The 13265-nt window shown below is 38.5% G+C and overlaps 1 protein-coding gene across 1 annotated transcript in view; it reads right to left on the bottom strand.

Annotated features, from left to right (window-relative positions):
* The window catches only part of grm8a (glutamate receptor, metabotropic 8a), a 297183-nt gene that overhangs the window by 34884 nt on the left and 249034 nt on the right, over positions 1-13265 (bottom strand). The window contains exons 8-10 of the mRNA XM_042511145.1: positions 6461-6600; positions 3654-3800; positions 387-808 (exon numbers count right to left, since the gene is read on the bottom strand). Coding sequence (XP_042367079.1) covers positions 387-808; positions 3654-3800; positions 6461-6600 — 709 coding nt within the window. The remainder of the gene's footprint in view (positions 1-386; positions 809-3653; positions 3801-6460; positions 6601-13265) is intronic.

Here is a 13265-nt window from a genome sequence, read left to right as displayed (position 1 = left end):
AAAATGCTTACAGATGGATAGTGCTGAAGGAAAAACAGATGACCATCTGGGTAAGCGGGGACACAACCTGAGCACTATTAAATACTGCATTAACATTTTAGCCACTCAGTTGATGCTCTCCTCCAGAGTCACTCACACTGAGTGCAAACAGCACAATAGGTGAGTGTGAGTTCATGACTCTCATAAATAATGGATGGGAAATAAATGATGAATAATGATTGCAAGCAGCTTAGTAAGGAAGAAGTGGAGGTTACGTCTCTGAGTGAAAACACACACCTGAGTTCTTGGAAAAACACACTAACAGCGACCTTCTGAGCCACTACCGAAAATCTGCGTGTACCTCGACAGAGTGTGTGTGTAATGACAGACATGGATGGAGTCTTCACCTGGGTGCTGTTACAGACTTCTTCCCTTGCTCAAAGATGCGGTGTATCCTGTTGGTCTTGGTGAGCAGCGCGGCGTAGCTGAAACACATCCCCAATCCCAAGAAAATCCTCCTGAATGAACACACTCCAACATCCGGGGTCGCAATCATCAGGAATGTTATCGCGTAGCACAGGAAGATTCCCGTCAGCAGCACGTAGCTCATCTCCCGTCCCGAAGCTCGCACGATGGGTGTGTCATTGTACCGGACAAATGTGACAATGACAAAAGAGGTGGCAATGATGCCAAGCATGGAGATGAAGACGGGGAAAATGGCCCAGGGCGAGTGCCACTCCAGCTTGATGATCGGGATGGGGACGCAGCCGGTGCGATTGGCATCAGGTCGCATCTCGTACGGACACAGCTCACAAGTGAACTCTGATGCCTGGGGAGAGATGGTTTTGATGCATTAAAATTTTGTGTGTGTGGTAAATCTGCAGCTCCTACATTTATGTAAATAAATCCACAACACTTTTATCCAACCAAAACTCTCCACACAAATATGGCACATCTGTATATAGCTCCCACATTTATGCAAATACAGTATACTTTAAATCCCTGATGCTTTCATACAAAAACATCTCAAAAGCTGATACACTTACCAAGCAGTTGAGCTACTGTGTGTTATCTGCCTCTGTAAACTGACTCGATAATAAGGCACAACAGCACACATTTTACTCATTTTTGTACACTTGCTCTGGAGTTCACATGCTTGTTTTTGTCACAATCCTATGCTTTTTTCCATTCTCCTAAAATCCCAAATCCACCGTAAATGTGTCAGCAGATTATTGACTTTACAGCAAATGCATGTATCTGCAAAATTAGTATTGATTGCCCGCTCTGACAAGCATCGCCAGCTGCTGTTATGGCTGATATTTTCTCTTTCCTTTATTGCTTCCCGAAACGAGGGGAACTCTTGGCACATACGCTTGCTCAGGAGTGAATTTTTCCAACTTAATAAGAAGGATGATGGGCTGCCAAATTGTCCCCAACCGTGATATAATTAACACAGGAGGAGTAGCTTTATAATATGTGATCAGACCCTTTTCCCCCTCACCTCAAATTATGTACTTCCATTTGCTATAATGGCATCTGTGGGGTTCTTCCTGCATGTATAAATCCAAAATGGGACATCTAAGTGGCTTTTTTTTGATTGCCTGCAATGAGTTGAAACAAAAAGTGCTGATCACGGCACACAGGGACAGGCCTCTACTGTAGCGTTAGAGTGAGCAGGCAACAGCCGTCAGAAAGCAGATGCATGCAGAGGCTAATAAGTTTATAATGTCAAAGTGCTGTTGCAAACAAATCTTTTACCTGTTTAGTTTATTAAAGTCTTCCAACGCATTGAACTGATTGTAACTTTGATTGTTAAGCAGGTGCAAGAAGTGCTTCTGGAGGCTTTTCCAGCTTTCACAACAAACAATCGAGGTAATTCATCTCTTTTCTTGGAGAGACTTTACACAAACAAGATGGACAGAAAATGTAGTGCTTGCACTGATGCAAAAAGTCAAATACCATTTTTGTCTATGACTCTAGAAAATCTATTTGCCATTGACTGCAAGCATGTATCACACTTGGTTTTTTCCACTTTGGAATACATTTAATGGTACGTTATTCCCTAAATTCGCTGTGATTGTGTGACAAAAGTGAATTATGTTTTAAGTGTATTTTGCTGCCTGCGACTTGTGAACCGTGTAATACAAATATTAATACTGAACACAGTTTGGAGGAAACTCTTCAGAAAAAGCATTGGATTTAAAAACGAATGTAACAAAATTCGTTCATTGAATAAAAGTAAATGGTAATCCATACACGAAGATGCCATTTGCAATTTCACACCGAGCCCTGCTGTAGAGTGCTATGAGACTACACATAAATGCTGTGGCCAACCTGCGTTAAAGGGTTGTATGAGGTATCCATAGTCAGTGCAGTCATTTTCACTGCTTTACCTGACTGTTAAGCAGCCCTTTTTGACAGGGAACTGAAGACATTATCTTTGTTCTCTTCAGAGCCACCAGACGCCTTTGAGGAAAACAGTAATTCTACCTTGCAGAACACAAGTTGCTGGTCTACTACTGCCTGTCTTTGATGAGAGTAGGGATGGCAAAATATACTAAATATACCATTAGCTTTAACAATTTTTAAATTTTTAATTTTTTAATGTCAGGACAGCATATAATATTGACAACAGATGATATTCTGTTGGTTTTAAGTTGTGTTGTTAAGAAACCAAAATCCAACGTCTCATGCCAATGTCACCTTGACGTAAATTAACGGCATTCAGTCACAAGAACAAAACCCACCATCTACAGACGGGTCATAATGTTAATGTCGACACAACATAGAATTCTAACATTTTAAAATATGGCCAATACCCAGTTTTCATTCCAGACAAAATTTATTGCCTGTCTGATGTAAGAGTCTAACATTTTTCTGATGTCATTGTACCGTCCAGTGCCAGCTGGTCATCTAAAACAGTACACTGCTTCTGTGGCGGTATGCCTCCTTCTCCAAACTGAGGGTGCACCGACGACCATCTACTGTAGGTAACACACTGACTATGGACGAGCACCTCATACAACTGTACTTCAAAAAATCTAAAAAAAAAAACTATCCATTTAATGGGGGGGGGGATTATTAGAGGCCCTTCGCTACATTATTATCACTATTCCTCAGTCACTTATGGAAATATTTTTAATATACTGCAATTTGCTGAGTATTGCAGTACTTTTTATTGCTATTTATTGTGATTCATGACTTTTTTTTAAACTGCTAATTATGTCCTCAAAGGAAAACTTTGTCAACTTCTGTTTAATGTAATAAGATAAAAGTTTGGTCTTTTCATTGCACTTCAGTCATTTTTTTATTGCAGCAAAACATCTCTAGTGAACTGCAAAAGCAATTGATTTTATTATTTAAGTAGCAATCCAAAGTTTTTTTTTATTTTGTAATATCAGCAATTAATCTAATAAAAATCGATTTGTTATTACCACACAAAAATATCAAAATACATGCTATGAGCTACATTTCAGCTTTACAACTTGCTGTTAAGGGAAGCTGTACTTTTTTTTTGTTTGTGTCTTTTTGAAGTCACAATTACAAAAAACAGAGAACAACAAAATGGAAAGATGTAAAACAAGCCTACAATTCTACACTACAAGAGACTGGTGCACTTCCACCTAAGCCAACAGAAAACACAGGGGGCTTGTACTATTACTCCAGAAATTTACCTGATAGTGGTATCCCTCACAGCGCTCACAGTGCCAGCAACACGGCACTCCTTTGACCACTTTCTTCCTTTCACCTGCACGGCACGGGATGCTGCATACAGAGGGTGGGAGAGATGGGTCACCTGTCTTCCAACGCATGGCCTCGACCTAACATAGCAGAGGAGGGGGGAAGAGAGGAGACAGAAGGACAGTTAGACAAAAGATATTGGATCTGATCCATCTGGCAAATGCAGATTTGGTTTGTTTCTGTATGAAGTGCAACAGAACAAATGTGATATTATCTTTGTGTTCATGAGGCAAAACAAAACTTCAAACCTTCTTCTGGGATATTATGGGACACAAAGATTGGCAGCCATCTGCTGGAGCTGACATTACTTTGCGTTAACAGTCCTTTAACACTCTGTTTTCTCTGTACCTGCAGAAAGTGTGTCTTCAGGGCAACTTGGAGAGCAATTAGCACAAGCAGATCCTCTGATCGCTTTCCTGAGCGCTGCCGGGCACAAAACTAACACCAGCTAGTCTGGAAGCCAGCAATCAGACCATAATCAGATCTGGCACAAATAGGCCATCTGTATTTCCTTCTGTGTGTGTGTGTGTGTGTGTGTGTGTGTGTGTGTCAGTGTGTGTTTGTGCACATGTTCTTCCATGTGTGCATTTAGTTTGTTTGTGCTTGTGTCATGCTGGCATTATAGTGAATCCCTGAGCTTTCCATATGTCTGGTATGTGCGAGTTTAATTTGTCCGTATGTGTGTGAGTGTTTGTAATTATACCCAGTCCCCGAGGTTCACCCAGTGCCGAGGGTGCTGAGTAAAATGGAGCGTTACTGTTTTAAAACAGGCACACAATGTACCCATCCAACGAAAACTAGTTAGGAGGAAAAACTCATCAGGGACAGAGAAAATGGACTTGATTTGATCATTCACACACATATAGAAACACACACACTTGCAGCATTTAAACAACAATATTGGGTTCCTTGCTGTTCGCAACTCGGTGCTGCAAATATATCTGTCAGGAGAAATAATCTAATGATAAGTAAGGTGTGCTGCATATGTGTGTGTGTGTGTGTGTGTGCGTGTGTGTGTGTGTGTGTGCAGGAGTGTGAAGGGTTTCAAACTTTTGAAACTGTTTTTATTGGGAGCTGTTTCTCTCTTTTTTACTTGTTCTTTAATCATAGCCTTAACAGTTTTTACAGAATTTTTACATGCCTTATTTTGCAACAATAACCATAAATTAGGTGCCACCTAAAACAAACATAGACCCTGTTGTGAACCTCTTTTCCATTAATTACTTACGCGACAGAATAATAGCTGTTCAGGCGTGTAGGATTTTGCTTTAATTATAAACATCAACTTACCTGTTTATATGTGTCCAAATAGGCATTCACTGATTAGCCACAACACTAAAACCACTGACAGGTGAAGTGAATAAGTTTAATCATTTGGGCGTTTTTTCACATACTTTGATTTTTAAAAAAAGTTAAAAAAAGTTTCAGTTTTAATAAAATGTTTACATGGTGTTGTAAAGTATTCTGTACTCAATACTAATTACTTACAACTACTTTTATCTTTTGCATCACAATTTATAATTAATCTGAAAGTACAGAAAATAAAATAGTATTTAAGCATATATAAGAGAGTATTTAAGTGTATTTAAGTTTAATAAAAAACATTAAAGAAGAGCTTATTCACCAGCGGCATCCACATGAATGCTAGAAAGCAAGGTTTCCCAGCAACTCAACACTGAATTGTAGCAAGATAAACAATATTATTCACTTTTACTGTCAGCGGTTTTAATGTCATGGTGTATGTCCAATCAAACATTTACCATGAAGCTCATCGGCTTGACTTGTACTTTGCCTGTTGCACAGATGTATCCTGTCTTTGTACTCGTGAGCCTTCAAACAGTTTGTTGATCATGAAAACACTCACCTGCTTCCATTACTGCATCTGCCACTGTGCCTCCAAACCCAACTGGATTGTTAAACAAATCAAATACATCTGTTAATTTGTCAACTGTCAGAGTGACCAATCATGTGTGTCTTAACTATGTGAAATCATATGTGCTGCTGCCATCTCCCTCTCTCTCAGTCAGCCAGGCCGTCCATCAGGCAGAAAGCACTTCGTGGCTATTACTCTTCTCATCTGTCATCTGGCCTTTCTAATGAAGTCCTGGGTGGATTTGTAGCACCAAGCACAACGGCGTGCTTAAGATGTTTGTGTATGTATGTGTGTGTGTGTGTGTGTGTGTGTGTAAGTCAGTGAGTGAGAAACTGAGAAAAGAAGACAATGGGATGCCAGTTTCCGCTGCATTGACTTATGTGTTTGTGCAGGGATGTATATGATGCCCAGGTGTACGCTCCGGTGTTGGTGAAAGCATTCACAGATTGTATATTTGTGTGTGTGACCTTGTGTGGGTGTGTGTCAGTATGTCCCTGCACAGTACTCAGCATTCTGAAAATCTGAAAAGAAGAAAAAAATCCACACTTTCTTGCGATAACACTTCAACTCCAGCTAACTTATGCACCTGAACAAAAGCAATATCTTAAACAAATCCAGCCCAGTGACAGGGGATTTTGAATTCATGGCAGCTACTTAAAGTGATGTTGAACTCTCATTCAGCCAAGGCATTCAGTTTATAATGCCTCAGGTAAACCACTCAAATCAAAAAAACATTTGGGATTATTGTAAGGGCATTCTTTCTTGATTACACAGAGGTTAGCTGTATGAACAATTGCAGAAACCCACGGGGAATAATATGTTCATTATTTTGCATTTGTGTGTGTGTGTGTGTGTATAAGATCTCACTTTGAGGTGTAGTTTGTTGGTCCAGGAGCCGATGACTCTGTACTCTGCTGTAGACCTATTGGTGATCTGGTACTGGAAGATATCGTATCTTCCCGGAGCGTCTCCATTCTCATTAAAAACCACTGGTGTACCGGCACTTCCTGGAAGACAGAAGATTTTGAAATGTTGTCACATTTAAATGGTCAAATGGTTACATTTTTTTTATTCATCAACACAGCAATTGGGTGAGCAATAAAAAAGTTCAATGTTAAATATTTGATGGGGAAATCTTATAAAAATATAGGAAGATGCATCCTCATGTTCCTGTGTTTCCTCAGAATAAACAAAGACAGTTAAAGTTACAATGATTATCATGTCTTGCCATTTTAAAAGAAGTTACAATGCAAGATTTTGGAAGGAAAAGTACAGTGATATAAAACTAAATGTAACACAACAATGAACCACAGTGATAGCCACTTAAAAATTGCCTGAATATTCACAACTATGGGTTTAAAGAGTTGGTGCAATGCTCAAAGGCAATATATAAACGACAGAAGCATTTGCATATTGTTAATTATACTTTTATCTAATTACTAATATACAGCTTGCTTAATAAATGATATTTACACAATGGTGGAAGTGTGTATTCATCTCATCCTCAGAAAACATATTTCAAATGCAACTATTCACATTAAATTTAGACCAGACATTGCCATTAACCCAATACAAGTACACGCATTTTAACTCACTAATCCATAAAAAACTCTTATGTGCAGTAAAGTGGAAAGACAGGGGAAAAGATAATTAAACATGCTAACTGAAATTTAATAAATACCTGGTTAGTAAGCCTTTGTCTCCAATTCCACCTTCATGAAGCTTCCTGAAACTAATGTCAGAAAGTTTTCAGGCGGGATTTTGGCTCATTCCTCCACACAGACAGTTTTTCAAATCTAGAAGATTCAGCTTGTGAGTTTTAAGCAGTTCTGTCCACAAATGTTCTGTTGGGTTCAAGTCTGATGATTGACTACGCTATTCCAACACCTTTATGTCCTTCCTCCAGAATTAAATGAGTTTCCTTTGCAGTTTATTTTGGTACGTCGTCCCGCACGAAGGTCCACCAGCATCTTGTCCTCATCATCCTGACAGATGGCAACAAAATCTCCTAAATCCTTTTCCTCTCAGTTTATTTCTTTCCTGGTGGACGGCTCCATTCATCTCCTTTTAGACACTTTGGATTGTACTGGTACCACAAGAGCAGAAACAGCTTCATACCACCTCCGAACTTCACTGTAGGTATGGTACATTTAGAGTCTTACGCAGAGCCATTTCTACCTCAAACACAGCATTTTGTATTGTAGCAAAAAAGCTTGCATGGTTTGCTACATGACTTTTGGAGAAGCCTTTAGATTACTGGGAGAATGTATTGTGGTCAGACAAGACGAGAATCAAAGATTTTAGCAATCATATTGCACGTCACGTTTGGAGAAGAAATGGCTTTGCATATGTTTCTAATAATACCATAAATATAGTGAAATTCGGAGATGAAAGCATCATAATTTAGGGCTGTTTCTCTTCTCGAGCTACCGGCAAAATCCATATCAAGAAACAGGGGATGAATGGAGCCATGTACCTGCCAAGCTGGACAACAATCCAAAATATACTGCCGAGGAGACTAGTCAAATGGCTCTAGAATAAGAAAATAAAGGTGCTGGAATGACACACCAGAACTGAAGATCAAGATTCACCAGTTTAATCTTCTAGATTTAAAAGACTGTCTATGAGCCAAAATCCCACCTGAGGACTTTCAGAAATTAGCTTCTCTGTACATGAAGCGTCATGACCTGGCATTGAAAAACAAAAGTTTCTCTACCAAGCACTGAATGAATTTCACTTAGCATGTTCAATACTTTCTGTCCTTTGCCATTCTGCTTTATTGCAAATAACACTGTGACGTTACAGTGAGGTTTTTATTAAGCTGATGGCAATGTTTGGTCTAAATTTTATACGAATAGCTGCGATGAAAATTTGTTTAATGAAAAAAAGAAAAGTTGATGTTTTGAATACTTACTTCCCTCACTGTAAGGGAATAAGGCATTATGCCTTGCAGGAAGGCTTAGATACACAAATTACATACATGAGGTTCATATAAATAAAATCTAAGTGTAAAGTAGTATTTCTTTGGATGGTGAGTTAAGAAGCCTAGATTGCAAAATAACTGTCCCCTTTAGTCTTTAATCTAGGCTTTGTTGTAATATACCAGCATATGTGTGTGTGCGTGCTGTGGGAGTGCGATTGAATATGCACATGCATGGATAAGTTTATGTGTCCTCTAAGGTTTAGTTTTCTCAGCACCAATAAGGCTGAACACAAACCTTTTATCCTACATCCTCTCAGTCTTATTCGCCTTCTGTCTTTTATGTAGCAATACAATCAAATCAGATGGCTGAATGTGGCGTAGCATAAAGGAAATCCAATTACAGTGAGCATGAGGAAGAAGCAGTGCATTATGGAAATTCCACCTGTGTACTATAAGTCATTGATATGGTGGGATGATGCTGAGGATATATAAATACAGTTGGAGAGAAACTGTGAAGATGAAGACTGCAAATCAACTGAGGGGATGAAAACAGAGGCTGACAAAGGAGAGTGTCAGACAGACAGAGGGAGAGAAGAAAGCAGAGAAAACATCAAGAGAGAAAAAAATTAAAGAAAAGGGAAAAGTGTTTGAGATAAGAACTGAAATTGAATTGAAAGACAGATTAGAAGAGAAAAGATGGGACACAAAGAAGTAATCACACAGACTGAGGGTGGAAAAATAAAGACAAAGAAAAAAGCGAAACTGAGGCGGAGAAGTAAAGGCTCCTTCACTGTCATCATAAGTAATGAGAGATACATATAATGGGTAACAGGGAGAATAAGCAAGAATGAGTAAGAGACTTATTGAGAGAGAGAGTAAGAAAGATGAATGGGGGGGGGGGGTCTGAATCGATAGAGAGACAAAAGCAGAGGTCTCAATCTTTCATTGTTACCGCAATTTATGAATGAGGTCCCTTTCTGCGATAAGTGGTTCATGTCCAACTGTAGCTTTAATCACTCTCAATGTTCCTTACACACACACACACACACACACACACTCATGCTCACAGACATGTATATTACTAAACTCATCTATACCGTTCCTTCATCCTAACTCTTACCCTTTAAGTTCTAATTACTAAAAGGAGGTAAAAATCTACAATGAGGTATTCTGGCATCTCGCTGTGCACCACAGTAGGAGAGGCTCAATTAGCGGGATTTCCACAGACTTCTTTATAACCCAAATTGCATTGATTTGAATATAGAGTAGAATATTTTATGGTGTGTAGTTAATGTGCTTGCACGGCAAACACACACTACTGTTATCTCTTATGCTTAATTACTGCATTTGCAGTGTAGTAGGCTCACAGCTTGATGTTATCGATGTCTTCACCCCCGTGACTACTACATATACAACACACCATAGCAACTATGCAGTTCTCTCGAGCAACCACATTCATCAAATTAACTCTGGAAATATATACACTGGAAAAATAACCTCATCTTATGCCCAACTTGTCAAATAGTGACCCTTGGTCAGTGGCCCTCAGAGTCAGGCACTAATACACCGAGATACCATTTAGTAAGGGTAAGAGATGCACCAGATGACAGTATTTTGCGACGCGGAACTGTAGTTTCAATAGTTTGAATGCCTGCATATGGCTAAAAGTAAGCAGGGCAGATAGGTCAAACAAACTCTGTGCTTTCACCATGGAGCCTGCTGTTTGTGTCACATGTGAAACCAAAATTTAATCACAACATAGTGTGCTTGTATATGCAGCATACTACACTAGTGAAACATGTGAGATAAGGTTGCAACAGAGTGAGATTTCCACGGTTCGAAAACAAATGTCTAATATGAACTGGAACTTGAAAGCATTTTTAATGAAAGTATGTGTGAAAGGTCTAACAAGCAGTTGAGAGGGAAAGGAGATGCAGGTGAGATTCTCTGCCGGATTGCATATTTTTTTCAATACTGTAGATAAGCAAATGTACACAGTATGATAACTGCCAGTTTTCATACCACCTTGAGACTGATATACCGCTGCGACCCTAATGTAAAGTATTTTAGATGATGTTACATCATGTCAGTAACAAACAAAGGCATTTTAAGCCGCACAATGTTTTTTTTTTTCCTTGACCTCACCACATGCTTTTTTTGCATAAAACCTAAGGAAGTAAACCTAAAAAGGAAGTATTTTACAAACATTTTAAATTGATTTTGAAAAGAAGTTGTATGCCAAAACTGTACATTTCCAAAAAGAACTGAAGAAAGACACAATGCATGGTGCAAACGTAAACTGACACACCATCCCAAAGCATCCAAAACTGATGCTGGAGGTGCACCACCTAAAGCATCATCTTTAGATGTGTAGGGCAAGCGGCTGTACTTGGGAGTGAGAATGTGTTGGGAAATTACCTTTCAATAAAACACCAAAGCAGCTACTTAGTAAGCCTCTAAGTGAGCAGCTGAGTGACATCCTACAACCTACTCAGACACTAACAAATAATCTTACAAATGGCCTCCGATGGCCACATAGTTCCATCATATCAACAGGTTACAACACACGTACTCTAAATCCTTCACAAGCCACCTCCACATTTCTTTGCATTCCCCAATCACCCTCAGTATCTCTTTCCTCTATCTCAACTCCTCTCGCTCCCTGTTGTCTTCTTGATCTCCGTATCTTTTTAATCTTTTCCCCTAATTTTGTGCAAATTAAGCACACATGAAACACAAATGAGTTTCTCTGTTTACCTCATCCAAGAGAGAATGAATTAGCCGGAGGAAATATTCACGCCTATCACAATGAAAACCACCAAATCTTATTTCCTTCTCATCTGCTTTCATTTACAAGCAATGTCCGTTTTATTTTTCATCATCTCTTTCCTCATCTCTTCCCTTTGTTCCTACCCTCCGCCCTCACATCTACCAACTCACACCCCAACACACTTTAACACTGGTGGAATGTAACTAAGTACATTTACTCAAGTGCTATACTGAAGTATGCTTTTGAGGTACATTATTACAGTATTTTTTTATGCTAGTTTATACTTTTACTCCACTACACTTCAGAGGGAAACATTGTACTTTTCACTTCAACACATTTGTCTGACACCTTAAGTTACTTTACAATTTAAGATTTTTGCATAACAACTTTAGAGGAGTTGATATGTTTTGTTATATATTAAATAGCCAAATAGTTCATACAAGTACAGCTGCAATAATTACTTGACTATTCAATCAGCTGATTCATTGTTCATTTTGATGAACATTTAAGTCTTTTTCTATTTTTTTATATAATATAATTTTGAATTTTTTAATATCCTTTAAAGTAGTTTTTGGGTGTTTTGTTTTCTTCTTTTTTTTTTTTTTTTTTTTTAAATAATTTGGGGTTTGGGGTGTTTTCTTTTCTTTTTTTTTTTTTTTTTTTAGAATTTTGAGTTTATTGGGGTGTGTTTTTTTCTTAAACTTTTCTGCACTGGGTACTTCTACTTTTAATGTACATTTTTCCAATAATGCTTACTAACATTTGCTTAAGTAACATTTTCAATGCAGGACTTCTACTTGTAACAGAGTATTTTCACAGTATGATGTTAGTATTTTACTTGAGTAAAGGATCTGAATACCTTTTCACTGCACTTTATAGTTGCTTGTCTTCCTCTTTCCTCTGTTCACTCTTAAGTTTAAGTTCCTTAAATCCCTCCTTTCCCCCTTTCTTTTATCAATCTACTGTGATCTACTTTTCCCCGACACCATCTTCCCATGTTTCCTTTCAATCCTTCTCTCCTTGCACTTACATGTGTTTATTTTATAAAAAATCAACATTAAAAAAAATTAACATAGGCAGTGCCACATAAAAGAGGAGGCAATTAAGTAATTATCAAAATCATCAGAGATTATCAAGTGAGCATCAGTGCTCATCAACAAAGCTCTCCCCATTGACTGGTTTATTTGAGCTATTTGATTGGTCTGTAAAAAACAAACAAAAATTATGTTTCACCCAGTGATGAGCATGTCATCTTTTTCTCACCAGTCTCCTATTGGCTGACTCTCTTATAATTTTCCCTTTGCACCCATCATGCCTCTTAAGAGCCAGATAGAGATGCAGCAGTAGAGATGTGCTGGCAGCTTCTCTAAATTATGCTGCACAAAAGCAGTGGTTACCATGAGTAGAAAATGATTATTCAATCTCATGGTGTTTGTACTGTTTGTTGGCACTTTCTGAGCAAGGTGGATAAAGACAGCACACTTTTAAAAGCATCCGCAATTACTGCAAACACACGTACAATAAGCATGACAGGAGCTGGCTGCTTCTGGCCAATGTGTTTGGAAAACAGGTAGCTGACATCCCCTCCTCAGCTCTGATTAATGTTTTGGTTTTAGAGAAGCATGGAGAGGCTTACTGGCCTAATGAATTTCCATTTGTGTTTTGTTTAATTTTATTTATTTAACACAATCCTGGAAAATACTGTCTGCAACAGGGGCACGTGGAGATTTACTGGGTCACTAGAAATGCATCTTAAATGAACTAACACAAAATAAAAATTTGTATTGTTTTACTTCAAAAAAACTATTAATCAAAGCCAAATTGTTTGTCTCCTGGGTGAGTAAATGATAAAAATAACAGTGTAATTGTTACCTGTGAATGTGTGAAAGCACTCAGGCTGCACCATGAGACATCAGTTTGGGAGCAGTGACATATCCACAATGTGCATTTTCAGACGTTCCCTCTTGATTTGCCATGAC

This window comes from Plectropomus leopardus, chromosome 22, assembly GCF_008729295.1.
Source record: "Plectropomus leopardus isolate mb chromosome 22, YSFRI_Pleo_2.0, whole genome shotgun sequence".
NCBI lineage: Eukaryota > Metazoa > Chordata > Actinopteri > Perciformes > Serranidae > Plectropomus > Plectropomus leopardus.
This window is presented reverse-complemented; position numbering and strand designations above follow the sequence as displayed.